Source organism: Drosophila erecta, unplaced genomic scaffold, assembly GCF_003286155.1.
Source record: "Drosophila erecta strain 14021-0224.00,06,07 unplaced genomic scaffold, DereRS2 tig00000055-arrow-pilon, whole genome shotgun sequence".
NCBI classification, from domain to species: Eukaryota; Metazoa; Arthropoda; class Insecta; order Diptera; family Drosophilidae; genus Drosophila; species Drosophila erecta.
Genome location: NW_020825200.1, coordinates 17,022,139 through 17,033,481, shown reverse-complemented (window position 1 = coordinate 17,033,481; position 11,343 = coordinate 17,022,139). Strand labels below are relative to the sequence as shown.

The window sequence follows — 11,343 nt, the reverse complement described above, 5'->3', positions numbered from 1 at the left end:
GAATGCATATATTTTTTTTTAATAATTTAATTAAGCAATCTTCTATGACTTGCATCTTTTTAATAACAAATGTACAGATTTTTATTTTGAATGTGCAATACTGTGCAAATTACTTCAAAAGTGTTATATTATCAGTTGTTGAAAACCATAAGCTTGGGCCGTTTAAATATTTAATAAGCATTGGTATTGGCATCGAAAAATAAATAATAAAATCATTATGTTACACCGTCTCGAAAGTTGGTTTTAAGCTTTTGTTGTTGTTCCCAATCCCCTTTGTGATTTGCTTGCAATTTTCACACCTATCAATCCTGTACAAAGTTAACACAGACGTTTACCAAAAGACCTTGAAGAAATCCATTTTTTGATGTTTACACCCACAGAATTGGTGGAGTTTGTATTAAACGTAATATATGACTTATGTGCATTCTGCAGTGTAAATATGAAGAAGTTTACTTAGTTTTAAGCCAACCTAGTTAAATAAATGTTATATATACCACATATGTATATACGTATTGGATACAATGCATTAGACCAACATGGTACTGAAATAGTCTATTATTTGGTCGTAGATATTAGTCTCAAGCGCTGCAAAGACCACGTCTAAGTCACAATTAAGCTCGACGCAAAGCATTGGTACCACCGATAAAGACTTTAGTACACTAATTTTTGGTGTTATCTTTAAAGCGCTCATTACACTCAAAGCCTTATCCTTAGAGGTCATGAATTCATCTGAACGGATGGCCTCAAGCGCCGCACACTTCAGGGCAGGGTAGAAGTTCTTGAAGTAGTTGTGCCGGTCGCAGAGGCGCAGGCCCGAATGATCTATGGCTCCGGCTTCTGTCAACTCTACGTAGGTGTTGAACTTCTTTCTGCGCAACGCCTCCAATTCCTCAAGCGTTTCATCCAAGTCAAGACCTTCCGATTTCTTGGTGCTCACAACTTCCATTTGACCCGGACGCAAATTGTCCGCTTCTTTGGAGATTACGGCTAGCATTTCGATAGCTGCTCGCTGTCGCGCATCCTTCTTTTTGTCCGACTTTCCGTACCGAACTATGGAAGCCACGGAGCAACAGGCCACAAATTCTGGGGCGTTTGGGGAGCCGCTTTGCTGCACTACCTCAATGCTGGGCAGTGGCATCTCGTGGCGGACGCAGTAGTCTCGCAGAGCCTTCAGCATGTCCCGGTTTATGTTTATCAGTGCCTCATCCGGATCACCCATAGTCATAGTCTCGCAATCCTGCGAGATTATGTTGCCCATGCCGGGTAACTTTCGGATTTTACGCAGTATATTGACGGCGGCCAGGTGCTTGGCATCGCGCTTCGAACGCCCTATAATTGGATAAACATGTGGCGCTTAAGATTCGAAGAAAAGTTGTGGATGAGATTTGTAATTTACCATTTCCGTAAGCCATTAGCTCCATCAGATCTACTTTGCAGACGTACCCTCCATCTTCGCCATCAATAAAATTATATGTTGGTGGAATATTCTTTGTCTTGGCACAAAATTCCTGTAGAGCGGATACGGCTGATTTGTTATCTATGGGTTCAGCGAGAAAGGACATGTCTGAAGTGCTGTTATTTTACGAAATAAAACAACAGATAAAAATAACTATGCCTGCAATTTTATTAGAGATGGCACACAAATCACGAGGTGGTGCGTGACCCCTGAAACGGCAACGATAGAATCGGATTCACTGCTTTTTTTTTATCAGAAACGAATAGTATACAATTTATAATTCACGTCATAGTGTCAGCTACGTTTTGAAAACGTTTAGAACGCCAACCACAAAAATTTAAACGTTAACGAATCTTGACAAAGTAGCCTCCTATTTTAATTGTTTTAGCCTGCGCTGGTAAAAATATTGCCAACAAATAGTATTGAATACGAAATCAATAACAGTGCCAGATGGATTATAATAATTTTATTATGAAGGAGCATATGCACTTTATAAACTGTTTCGTCATCTCATTTAAAGTTCAACGTCTCGAATGTTATACATATTCGTACACGTCACTATGACGCGAGTTGGCATCCCCGAAAGTCAAGGCAACCCTGTTGCTGAGTATATGGCATTAACAAGTGTTGCTGCCACTGATGAGCTAAATTCACTGCTAAAAGTCACTAGACAGGATATTGTTTTCGAATAAATAAATTCTAAAACAGCCCAAAACCAAGTGTTTGAACAAAGATTTTTATATTTTTCAACTCTGTACTTAAATCGCCACAGCCGACTCACTTCGGTAATTGTGTTTCTAGCTGTTCGTTTAACCTGCGACTTAAAAATACCTGCGACTCGCGGCAGCCCCGTGACCCACGCTCATCACTGGCTACATGTCAGAACCAAATGAAGAGTAGTTTTTTGATCAACTGCGGAACGTTTACTGCGTTTCATAATCAATAGTTCTGTGCTGTGAGCAAAACACCACAGAACAGCTGGAAAAGCAAGCAACAACATAGCAAATAATACCAAATCTAATGTCAAATTCGGAATAAACTACATCTCGAAAATTGCAGCAAGCTGAGTAGGAAGTGAGAAACAGTGGCTGCGGAAAAAGTGTCGCCTCTAGCGCAGCGAAACCCCATCACCGATCCTCGTATCGCGGTCATTAATTAGCAATAGAAAGTTCTCCGACTCGCGGGGTCAAACAGATGGAGGAGAACGCCGCCCCACCCGCAGCCGCCACAGCCGCGGGCTGCGATGCCGCCACCCGTCAAAAGACTCCGGAAACCAGTGTCCGGCTGCTCATCAAGTCCTCCAACCAGCAGTACGAGGATCTCAATGTGGACTCCGACCTCTGCTGGACGGTCCAGCGGCTAAAGAAGCAGCTGTCTCTTATCTATCCTGGCAAACCGGTGGGTAATCAAGGAGCTACCCCCCTCTGCTCTCACATACTAACTGTGCCCACGAGCCCGCTTATCTTATCGAGAAGTTTGTTATTGTTTATCATCTTCGTTTAGGATTCATAGGTATGTCGGTTCCCAAAGCTATTTGCGTCTTAGTCGCAAGTACACGTCAGTAGATTGCCTCTAAAAATTACAGTCGCCGTCATGCACTTGCGTCATGCACTTGGTCTATGCCAAATCGATGGCTGGGAACTGGGATTAATTTGGTTACGGTTAGAAAGTGATAAGATTTTTGGACGTAGTCACGCTCCATGTACGCTCCATATTTATGTACATCCCAAATATTAAACTCATTTATACTAAGTAAGGAGCCAAATCATTGAGTCTTTGTTCTTTTTTTCTGCCTAGGTGTGAGCAGATGTAAAAGATTAGCACTATTTATTCCAAGAACAAATCAAGTAGAAATTATAACGTTTCATTTATTAGGTATCAAGTATTATTTCTATCGAGTCAACTGACAAGAACAAGTATGTTATCTCTTGGAGCGTGCAAATAATAGATTTTGGCATTAGAGATACAGTGTTCCTCTGTGTACGACTATTTGAAAGATATTTAAGTTTTGAGCATTATAACTATTTCTTACCCTTTATTCCCATAGAAAATCCAAGATCAAAAGCTTATTTACTCGGGCAAGCTATTAGATGACTCGCAAAAGATATCGGAGGTGATACGCAGCTACAAGGATGTCTACCAGCAGCACCACATATTTCACTTGGTATGTGCCAGCAAGCAAATGATGACGCCGCCAGACAAAACCGCCACTGTGCCGCAGAAAGATGCGGTTCCAGCTGGGCCTGAAGTGAGCGGGAATGCAAATGAGCTGCGACAACGTCATCCCTCGCATCAGCAACAGGCACAGCATGGCAACGCTGCATCTCCCGTGGCGGGTGACATCGGTTTGGCCAATCCCTGGACGCAATTCTGGCAGCAGAACCAGGGAGCAGCAGCTGCCGCCAATGCCAGTGCCAGTCCCCAGGCTTTGTTCCAGCAGCAGGCGCTCATCTACAACGCCTGGATGCAGCAGGCTTACGCGCAGTACATGCAGCAGTTGACTCTCCGGTAAGTGGACATTACCAGAAAGCTAAGAGAACACATTTGATCCAACAATTCAGTCATATCAGAAGCGAAGAAATCAAATTACACAGAGCTCGACAGCTAATAGACTTTATATTTCCCTCTGCTAAGAGGTACTTGATTATTCGAGTCTTTTTTAAAAAAAAGTTGTTATTTGATTACTTATAATCTTTTTTTGGTTATCAGACGTCCCAAAATTTCAGTATTTATGTGGCCGCGATTACAGACAAATAATATAATTTTGGGGCGCTCACGAACAATTTATTGTGCGCAATTAAGTTTTGCAGCATAATGCTGCCATGTAAACGAACTCTTCTTGCTTTTACTCTGAATGCTTTTTGCACAACAATCTTATTTATACCAACAGCTCTACGTTGTCAGCTACAAACGAATCTGGCTTGGCGCCACCGTCTCAACCACTGTTGCCCACAGTCCCACTGATTGCTGTGCGAAACTTCGGGGAGCCACAACCAGTGGCAGGAGCAGCTGCAGACCCGGGCGCACAGGTTCCTGTTGCGCCTCAGATAAATGGGGCGCCGCAGAACAGAAATTTCCCCAACATTCAAGAGGAACCGGAAATGCGCGACTGGCTAGATAGCTTCTTTAGCTTTACGCGATTGGCTATTTTTGTGACTGTCCTGTACTTTAACTCCTCACCTTTGCGATGCTTACTGGTGGTGCTCATCGCCGGAGCAATTTATCTGTAAGTGTATTCCCTTTTAAAATTGAAAGAGTAAAATTATATTGATATTATTATTATTTCTTAGGTATCACATTGGTGTCCTTCGACGTCGCCGCGAGCGGAACAATAACAACATCAATCGTAACAATAATGCTGGCGATGCGGCCGCCTTTGCTGCAGTGCAGCAAATTCAGCGCATGATGGATGCGGCCGTTGAACGCGAGAACAACGATCCTCAGGCGGCCAATGAGCCTGGTGCAGTGCCAGCAGCCGGACCTGCTGCCGCTGCAGGTCAAGATGTAATCGATGCGCCTGTTGCTGCTCCTCCTCCGGCTGGGGCTCCCGTTGCTCCAGCATCCGCTGCTAATCCCGATCCGACTGACGTTTCCGCGGAAGCCGTTGCTGTGGAACCACCAAATGCCAATAATTCTGTGATTTCCGTTGTGCGCACCTTTGTCATCACCTTCTTCACCTCGCTTCTGCCTGAGGCGCCGGCGCTCTAGAGGATCGGTCTGTACGTTTTACAGAGGGACGTGCTGGACCATCCACAAATCAGCTTTACAGCTTTACGGCTTTCCTCTTTCTAACCTACCGTAATCAAACTGTTATTCCGTTTTCCTTTTAGTTTTGCATACCTGAAGATGTAGCAAAAACAAACAATTTGTTTTACTAGCTGTAATAATCATGTATATTTATTTCCGAGTGTTAGCCCAGTTACAACATCGTGACTGCTGCCTCAATAGTTTGTAGACTTTTAGATAACTAAGAACGTACTCTGTTTTTGATGTGAATAGTAAAATGATTATAGTCTGCACAGAAATCTGTGCCAGAGACGAACCTATGAAACCAAGATGCAATTAAAATAAAACGTATGCTTTAACACCAAAAACCAACATCGTAAGGTGGTGTTTACAAGGTGCAATTCTAAATGATGTCTAGGTTTTAAGTCAAGAACTTAAAATATTAGTTGTATCTCTAGACTCTTTTTAAATGATTTCGAAATCTTTGACATTGTTTTTAGAAGCTTAAATGATCTTAACTTGAATTTAAGTTGATTATTTAATGATACACCTAATGCATAGACACATATTGACTATTAAAAAGGATATTTTTAAAACTAAAAATATTGTTCACCTGTAGTATTTTAAATAATTTTGAGAGATTCAATGAAATAATTTTCCCCGAAAATGCTTATAAGAATTGCATTGTGTAAACAGAGCTTGAGGAATTTCCCCAAACGGTTCTCTTAATTCTTAGGAACTTCTCTTATCAAAGTGGAAAATTTTCAGCCCAAAATCGAACAGAGATCCCGATTCCCTCACGGGTAAGTGACAATCACTAGCAGCTCGCTCTTTTTGCCCTGCTAACGCACAAAATTGGATTCTTTTAGCTGCTTTGAGATGCATGGAGAGCACGTCTTATCGCTGGATTTACGACTGGGTCCAACTGCTGATTAGAGGCTGTTTCGCGGATTGCCTCTACCGATGCCTTTAGAAGAGTACCAGAGCTCGGAGCCAACGGATCGGATCTTCCACTCAAGCCTCGAAAAAGCACTACGGTTACAATTAAATTCGCACTTGATCTGCTCGAACTGATCCCACAAAGCTGCCGAACCATGTGGCGAGTGATTCAACAGCGCGCAACAATAGCGCATCCGTTCACCAGACAACGTCATGTGAGTTGATTCAACTCCCCAACTGCAACCTCAATGAATAAAAACATTCATATGTGTATACAAGATATTAATTTGGAAATATGTACATTATATTCCCCAATCTTTTGTTGTTCCAGAGTCGAGTGATTGCCATTCGGCGAGAGGATCAGTCGGTGTGGGAGCGACGAGCTCCTTTTGGACCCACTCATGTCCAGAAGTTGGTCAAGCAGAATGTCAAGGTCATCGTGCAGCCCTCCAATCGTCGGGCATATCCCATGCAGGTGAGCTCAGTTGGGTCTTAAAACCCCCGCCCATTGTCCCCAGGTTGTAACATTCCATGGCCAGTTGGCAACGGATTTATTGAGTCTCCGGCTAATCATAATCATGGAAATCATATCGGTAGACAGGCCAGAAAGTACGCGTATATAGGTAGCATAGTATGGTATATACGAGTATAGTGGTACACACGCCCCCCAAGTGCTGCATCATAAATATAAACTCGGATGATAAGCCTCCATGGAGCTCTAAATTTGGCAATTTACCGGCCTTGAACTCAAGTGCAAAACAAACGATGAGGAGAGGAAAAACAATGGGCAGCACAGCTTATCGTTCGGAGCAATGATTCCCAGGAATATATATATTCTATACTGTATTTAACTGATTTGTAGAGATGATAACATTTACTAGGTGGGGTCCGAAAATCTTAACTATAAGTGAAACTATTCCAAAAATAGGCTCAGCAATTAATAAAATACATAATAGCTGCTGTCCCATAAAGAATAGCTTTAAAATAAATTCAATTGCAAAAACAATTTGCTCAGTTGATGGAAAAAATATAAAATGAATTAGGCCTAATAAAGTCGAGGTGTAAGGTGATTAAATAGTTCACACATGTATAATAACATTATTCGCCTGATGCATTGTAATGATTGCCGCGTACTTATTTTTAGGATTAATAAAGTAGATAAGAGGGCTCGGCTCTGTGTAAATAACAAATAATAACACTGACTTGTTTTGTTTCTTCCGGATCAGGCCTACATGCAGGCGGGGGCCCATATCCAGGAGGACATCAGTGATGCTTCGGTGATATTTGGAGTGAAGCAGGTGCCCATTGATGCCCTGATTCCCGGCAAGACCTACTGCTTCTTTTCGCACACGATTAAGGCGCAGGAATCAAATATGTCGCTTCTGGATGCTATTTTGGAAAAGGTTTTTGCCACACATTTTTGTTTCATATAGTTTTTATATTATACTGCCACTGTTGTCCATAGAAAATTCGCCTCATCGACTATGAGCGAATCATCGACGAACGCGGAGCACGACAGGTGGCCTTTGGAAAATACGCCGGAGTGGCTGGCATGGTGAACATCCTGCACGGTATTGGACTGCGTCTTTTGGCCTTGGGACATCATACACCCTTCATGCACATTGGACCCGCCCACAACTATCGCAATTCCTCGATGGCTCGCCAGGCAATCCGGGATTGTGGCTACGAGATCTCGCTTGGCATGATGCCCAAGTCCATTGGACCACTTACATTTGTGTTCACTGGCTCTGGAAATGTTTCCCAAGGTGCCCAGGAGGTGTTTTCCGAGCTGCCCATTGAGTATGTTCCACCTGAGATGCTTCGCAAGGTGGCCGAGCATGGAAGTGAGTAAAGTTGAAACGTTCATTGCTTAATTCTGAATGAACTAAAATTAATTATTAATGCTAGATCAAAACAAGCTTTACGGCTGCGAAGTAAGCCGATCAGATCATCTGGAGCGACGGGAGGGCGGCGGATTCGATGCCAAGGAATACGATGAGTTCCCCGAGCGATATATATCCACCTTCAGCACGAAGATTGCACCATACGCATCGGTCATTGTCAACGGCATCTACTGGGCAGTGGGCAGTCCCAAGTTGATCAGCATTCCGGATGCCAAGAATCTGCTCCGTCCGGCAAACACTCCTTGGCTGCCTACGAGCAAGGGCAGCCCTGCTTTGCCCCATCGCATGCTGGCCATTTGCGACATTTCGGCCGATCCCGGTGGCTCCATTGAGTTTATGAACGAGTGCACTACCATCGACACTCCATTCTGCTTGTACGATGCTGACAGGAATAAGGATACCAAGAGCTTCAAGGGTCCCGGAGTTTTGGTCTGTTCGATTGATAATATGCCTACACAATTGCCCAGAGAATCGACGGATTTGTTCGGGGAGCTGTTGACTCCTCACGTTCATGATATTATTAAGAGTGATGCCAAGAAGCCGTTGGCGGAGGAGATCTTCTCATACCCCATTCAATCGGTGAGTTCACTTAAGTCCTTTTGAGCATTGCATATTTAGCTATGCCACCTTATTTTCCTTATTTACAAACATACCTAAAGTTACCGATTATTTTTGCATCACGCCTTGTAATCTGCATTTGTTATCAGCTACTGAATCCGTTTCTCGTTACTTATTTTCAGGCTATTATCGCCAGTAACGGGCAGCTGACCGAGGGCTTCCAGTATATACAGGAGCTCCGAGAGTCGCAGAACCACAGATCTCGCCACAAGATGGAGGGAAGGCACGAATCAGACAAGAAGGTCTTGGTCCTGGGAGCTGGGATGGTGTCCGCTCCACTCGTCGAGTGGCTTCATCGCGAGAAGGACGTCAGCATAACGGTTTGCTCGCAGGTCAAGGAGGAAGCCGATCGCCTGGCTCAGCAGTATGCCGGAGTGGACAGCGTCTATCTGGATGTGAACGAGAGCACTGGTCACCTGCAGGAGCTGTGTGGCACCGCGGATGTGGTGATTTCCCTGCTGCCCTACACTCTCCATGGCATGGTGGCACGTTATTGCGTGGCAGAGGGCACCCACATGGTCACCGCAAGTTACGTGAACGACGAGATCTCCGGCTTGCATGAGGAGGCCAAGGCCAAGGGAGTGACCATCATGAATGAGGTGGGTTTGGACCCTGGTATCGATCACCTTCTGGCGCTGGAGTGCATCCACGAGGTGCAGGATAAGGGAGCCGTTGTCGAGTCCTTCGTTAGCTATTGTGGCGGTCTGCCTGCTCCGGAGCATTCAAATAACGCCCTGAGATATAAGTTCTCTTGGTCACCCAGAGGAGTACTTCTTAACACTCTTTCCGCTGCAAAATATCTGAGTCGGGGTCAAATTGTCGAGATTTCCGGAGGTGGGGAACTCCTGTCAAGTCCTCGCAGCTTGGATTTCCTGCCAGGATTCGCCCTGGAGGGTTTCCCCAATAGGGACTCCACCAAATACGGCAACCTTTACGGCTTAGGCAGGGATGTGCACACTCTGCTTCGTGGAACCATACGCTACAAGGGCTTTTCGGAGTCGATTAAGCCCATGCAGCTCTTGGGACTCATCGATCCGGAGCCACATGCTCTGCTGCATCCCAGTGGGCCGGATGTCACGTGGCGTCAGCTCGTGATCCATCTTATGGGCATGTCGGATTCGACCATCTTCTACGAGAACCTCAAGCAGAAGTTAACCGAGCGCATTGGAGATGTGGACGGCATCGAGAGCTTGGGCCTGCTGGATGATACTCCTGTGGTGAAGATGAACACTCCCCTGGATACGCTTAGTCACTATCTCTCGAAGCGACTGGCCTTCGGTGGGTTAACCACTTAATTCTAATTAATTATGTTCTGAGTAATTGTACTATTCATTTACAGAGCGGGATGAACGCGACTTGGTGGTACTGCGCCATGAAGTCGGCATCCGTTGGCCCGATGGTCGTCGTGAGGAGCGTGGAATCAACTTTGTGGTCTACGGACAGCCCCAGGGTCACTCCGCCATGGCGATGACGGTGGGCAAGCCCGCTGCTATTGCAGCCAAAATGATCCTAGACGGTAGGTTCCCTTATCAGTTCAAAGCCGTTTTAAATCCGTTTAAATAATCCCAAATAATACCATTGCAGGCGAGATCCAGGAACGCGGTGTCCTGCTGCCCTTCACCCCCGACATTTATCGTCCCATGCTGCAACGTCTGCGCTCCGAGGGTCTGACTGCCACGGAAACCTCCAGATGGCTAAATTAAGTGTGCTAAGCTGATCCCGAGAAAATAAGCTTAAGTCTTCAATCATATTACTTTTTGACTGCCCACCGCGCTGGTGATACTTCTTGATTTACCGCTCGGGTATTTTGTTGTTCGATAAGAGTATCATTACGTTATCATAATACTGGAATAAGTTTTATGACTAGAGCTACTTGAAGTACGTAAACATGTCAAAATCGTTGTCCACATCGCGAACCATGTTTCCTTAACGTGAATTTATTTTGAGCTGATTATAAATGATTTTATGATTAAATATTTATGGTAAACAGAACAGATGTCTATAGTGTTCCGTTACGATAATAATAATGATCTATGTATACTGTATAAGTGGATTGTATTTAAAGTTTGAAGGCCTTGAATATACAACATTGATTATGATTATAAACCTGTATTCCAATTTTCCGTCAGTTTAATCTTCAAGATTCGATTTCCGTTCGATTTCAGCGCCTTAAGCGCCTGGCAACCCGATCTGGGAAGGGTTATCTCCCGAACTTGAACTAAAATTAAATGAAGAAACACGGTCAATCTATACTTAGTATTCCATAAAACACGCGCATAAAACATCATGGTGATCCGATCGGATCCGTTTGCGGGCGGTAATTAACGTTTTTAATTGTAATAAACAGGCCACACATCTCCCTGAATTTATTGTGGAAAATGTGGAGCCTGAGACTGATAACCTCTCGCCCGGGCAGCAATTTTGTTGCCCATGGAGTGAGAGCAATTTCGCGTTTTACAAATTTTAATTCACATTCATTCAATGCAAAGCACACACACTATCTTTTCCAGATAAGATTGTGCGGGCTAGTGGTGCCAATTACACGTAGTTACACACAAGCGGCTATTCTTCTCCATCATATTATACCAAATAATTCGGAATCTGCTATGATAATGGTAAAGGTCCAAACATTAGAACTCAATTATGTTTATTTCTTAGATTCAACTTTTATTATCAGGGGTTTCCTTTGAGTTTATAATA

The 11,343-nt window shown here is 44.1% G+C and overlaps 3 protein-coding genes across 4 annotated transcripts; 2 read left to right on the top strand and 1 right to left on the bottom strand.

The window, feature by feature from the left end:
* Positions 1–155: 155 nt before the first annotated feature.
* On the bottom strand, positions 156–1,686 carry LOC6542797 (double-stranded RNA-binding protein Staufen homolog 2). Its single transcript, XM_001970162.3, has 2 exons — positions 1,397–1,686; positions 156–1,329 (listed from the first exon to the last, which is right to left on the bottom strand). Exons 1-2 carry the CDS (start codon positions 1,560–1,562, stop codon positions 527–529), a joined length of 969 nt encoding a protein of 322 aa, XP_001970198.1. The 5' UTR covers positions 1,563–1,686; the 3' UTR covers positions 156–526.
* Positions 1,687–2,022: 336 nt separating this feature from the next.
* On the top strand, positions 2,023–5,550 carry LOC6541770 (homocysteine-responsive endoplasmic reticulum-resident ubiquitin-like domain member 2 protein). 2 transcript variants are annotated; one of them, XM_001970161.3, is made up of 4 exons: positions 2,023–2,854; positions 3,504–3,964; positions 4,347–4,682; positions 4,747–5,550. In XM_001970161.3, the coding sequence occupies exons 1-4, from the start codon at positions 2,651–2,653 to the stop codon at positions 5,162–5,164; spliced, it is 1,419 nt and encodes a 472-aa protein (XP_001970197.1). In that variant the 5' UTR covers positions 2,023–2,650; the 3' UTR covers positions 5,165–5,550. The 2 variants fall into 2 exon arrangements, with proteins under 2 accessions (XP_001970197.1, XP_026835032.1); XM_026979231.1 differs by having other exon boundaries at positions 2,763–2,968; positions 4,747–5,340.
* A 46-nt stretch (positions 5,551–5,596) lies between these two features.
* On the top strand, positions 5,597–10,745 carry LOC6542219 (alpha-aminoadipic semialdehyde synthase, mitochondrial). The gene is made up of 9 exons (XM_001970160.3): positions 5,597–5,985; positions 6,052–6,336; positions 6,453–6,596; positions 7,348–7,524; positions 7,587–7,965; positions 8,030–8,604; positions 8,766–9,921; positions 9,983–10,159; positions 10,228–10,745. Exons 2-9 carry the CDS (start codon positions 6,277–6,279, stop codon positions 10,344–10,346), a joined length of 2,787 nt encoding a protein of 928 aa, XP_001970196.3. The 5' UTR covers positions 5,597–5,985; positions 6,052–6,276; the 3' UTR covers positions 10,347–10,745.
* Positions 10,746–11,343: the final 598 nt, after the last annotated feature.

Bases quoted from the DNA above. Each gene is read 5' to 3' on its own strand.
- LOC6542219 (XM_001970160.3), top strand. From the start codon at position 6,277: ATGTGGCGAGTGATTCAACAGCGCGCAACAATAGCGCATCCGTTCACC. The intron at 6,597-7,347 runs GTGAGCTCAGTT...CTTCCGGATCAG, and splicing joins GTCGGGCATATCCCATGCAG to GCCTACATGCAGGCGGGGGC. The intron at 10,160-10,227 runs GTAGGTTCCCTT...ATACCATTGCAG, and splicing joins AGCCAAAATGATCCTAGACG to GCGAGATCCAGGAACGCGGT.
- LOC6542797 (XM_001970162.3), bottom strand. From the start codon at position 1,562: ATGTCCTTTCTCGCTGAACCCATAGATAACAAATCAGCCGTATCCGCT. The intron at 1,330-1,396 runs GTAAATTACAAA...ATCCAATTATAG, and splicing joins GCTAATGGCTTACGGAAATG to GGCGTTCGAAGCGCGATGCC.
- LOC6541770 (XM_001970161.3), top strand. From the start codon at position 2,651: ATGGAGGAGAACGCCGCCCCACCCGCAGCCGCCACAGCCGCGGGCTGC. The intron at 2,855-3,503 runs GTGGGTAATCAA...TTATTCCCATAG, and splicing joins TTATCTATCCTGGCAAACCG to AAAATCCAAGATCAAAAGCT. The intron at 3,965-4,346 runs GTAAGTGGACAT...TTATACCAACAG, and splicing joins ATGCAGCAGTTGACTCTCCG to CTCTACGTTGTCAGCTACAA.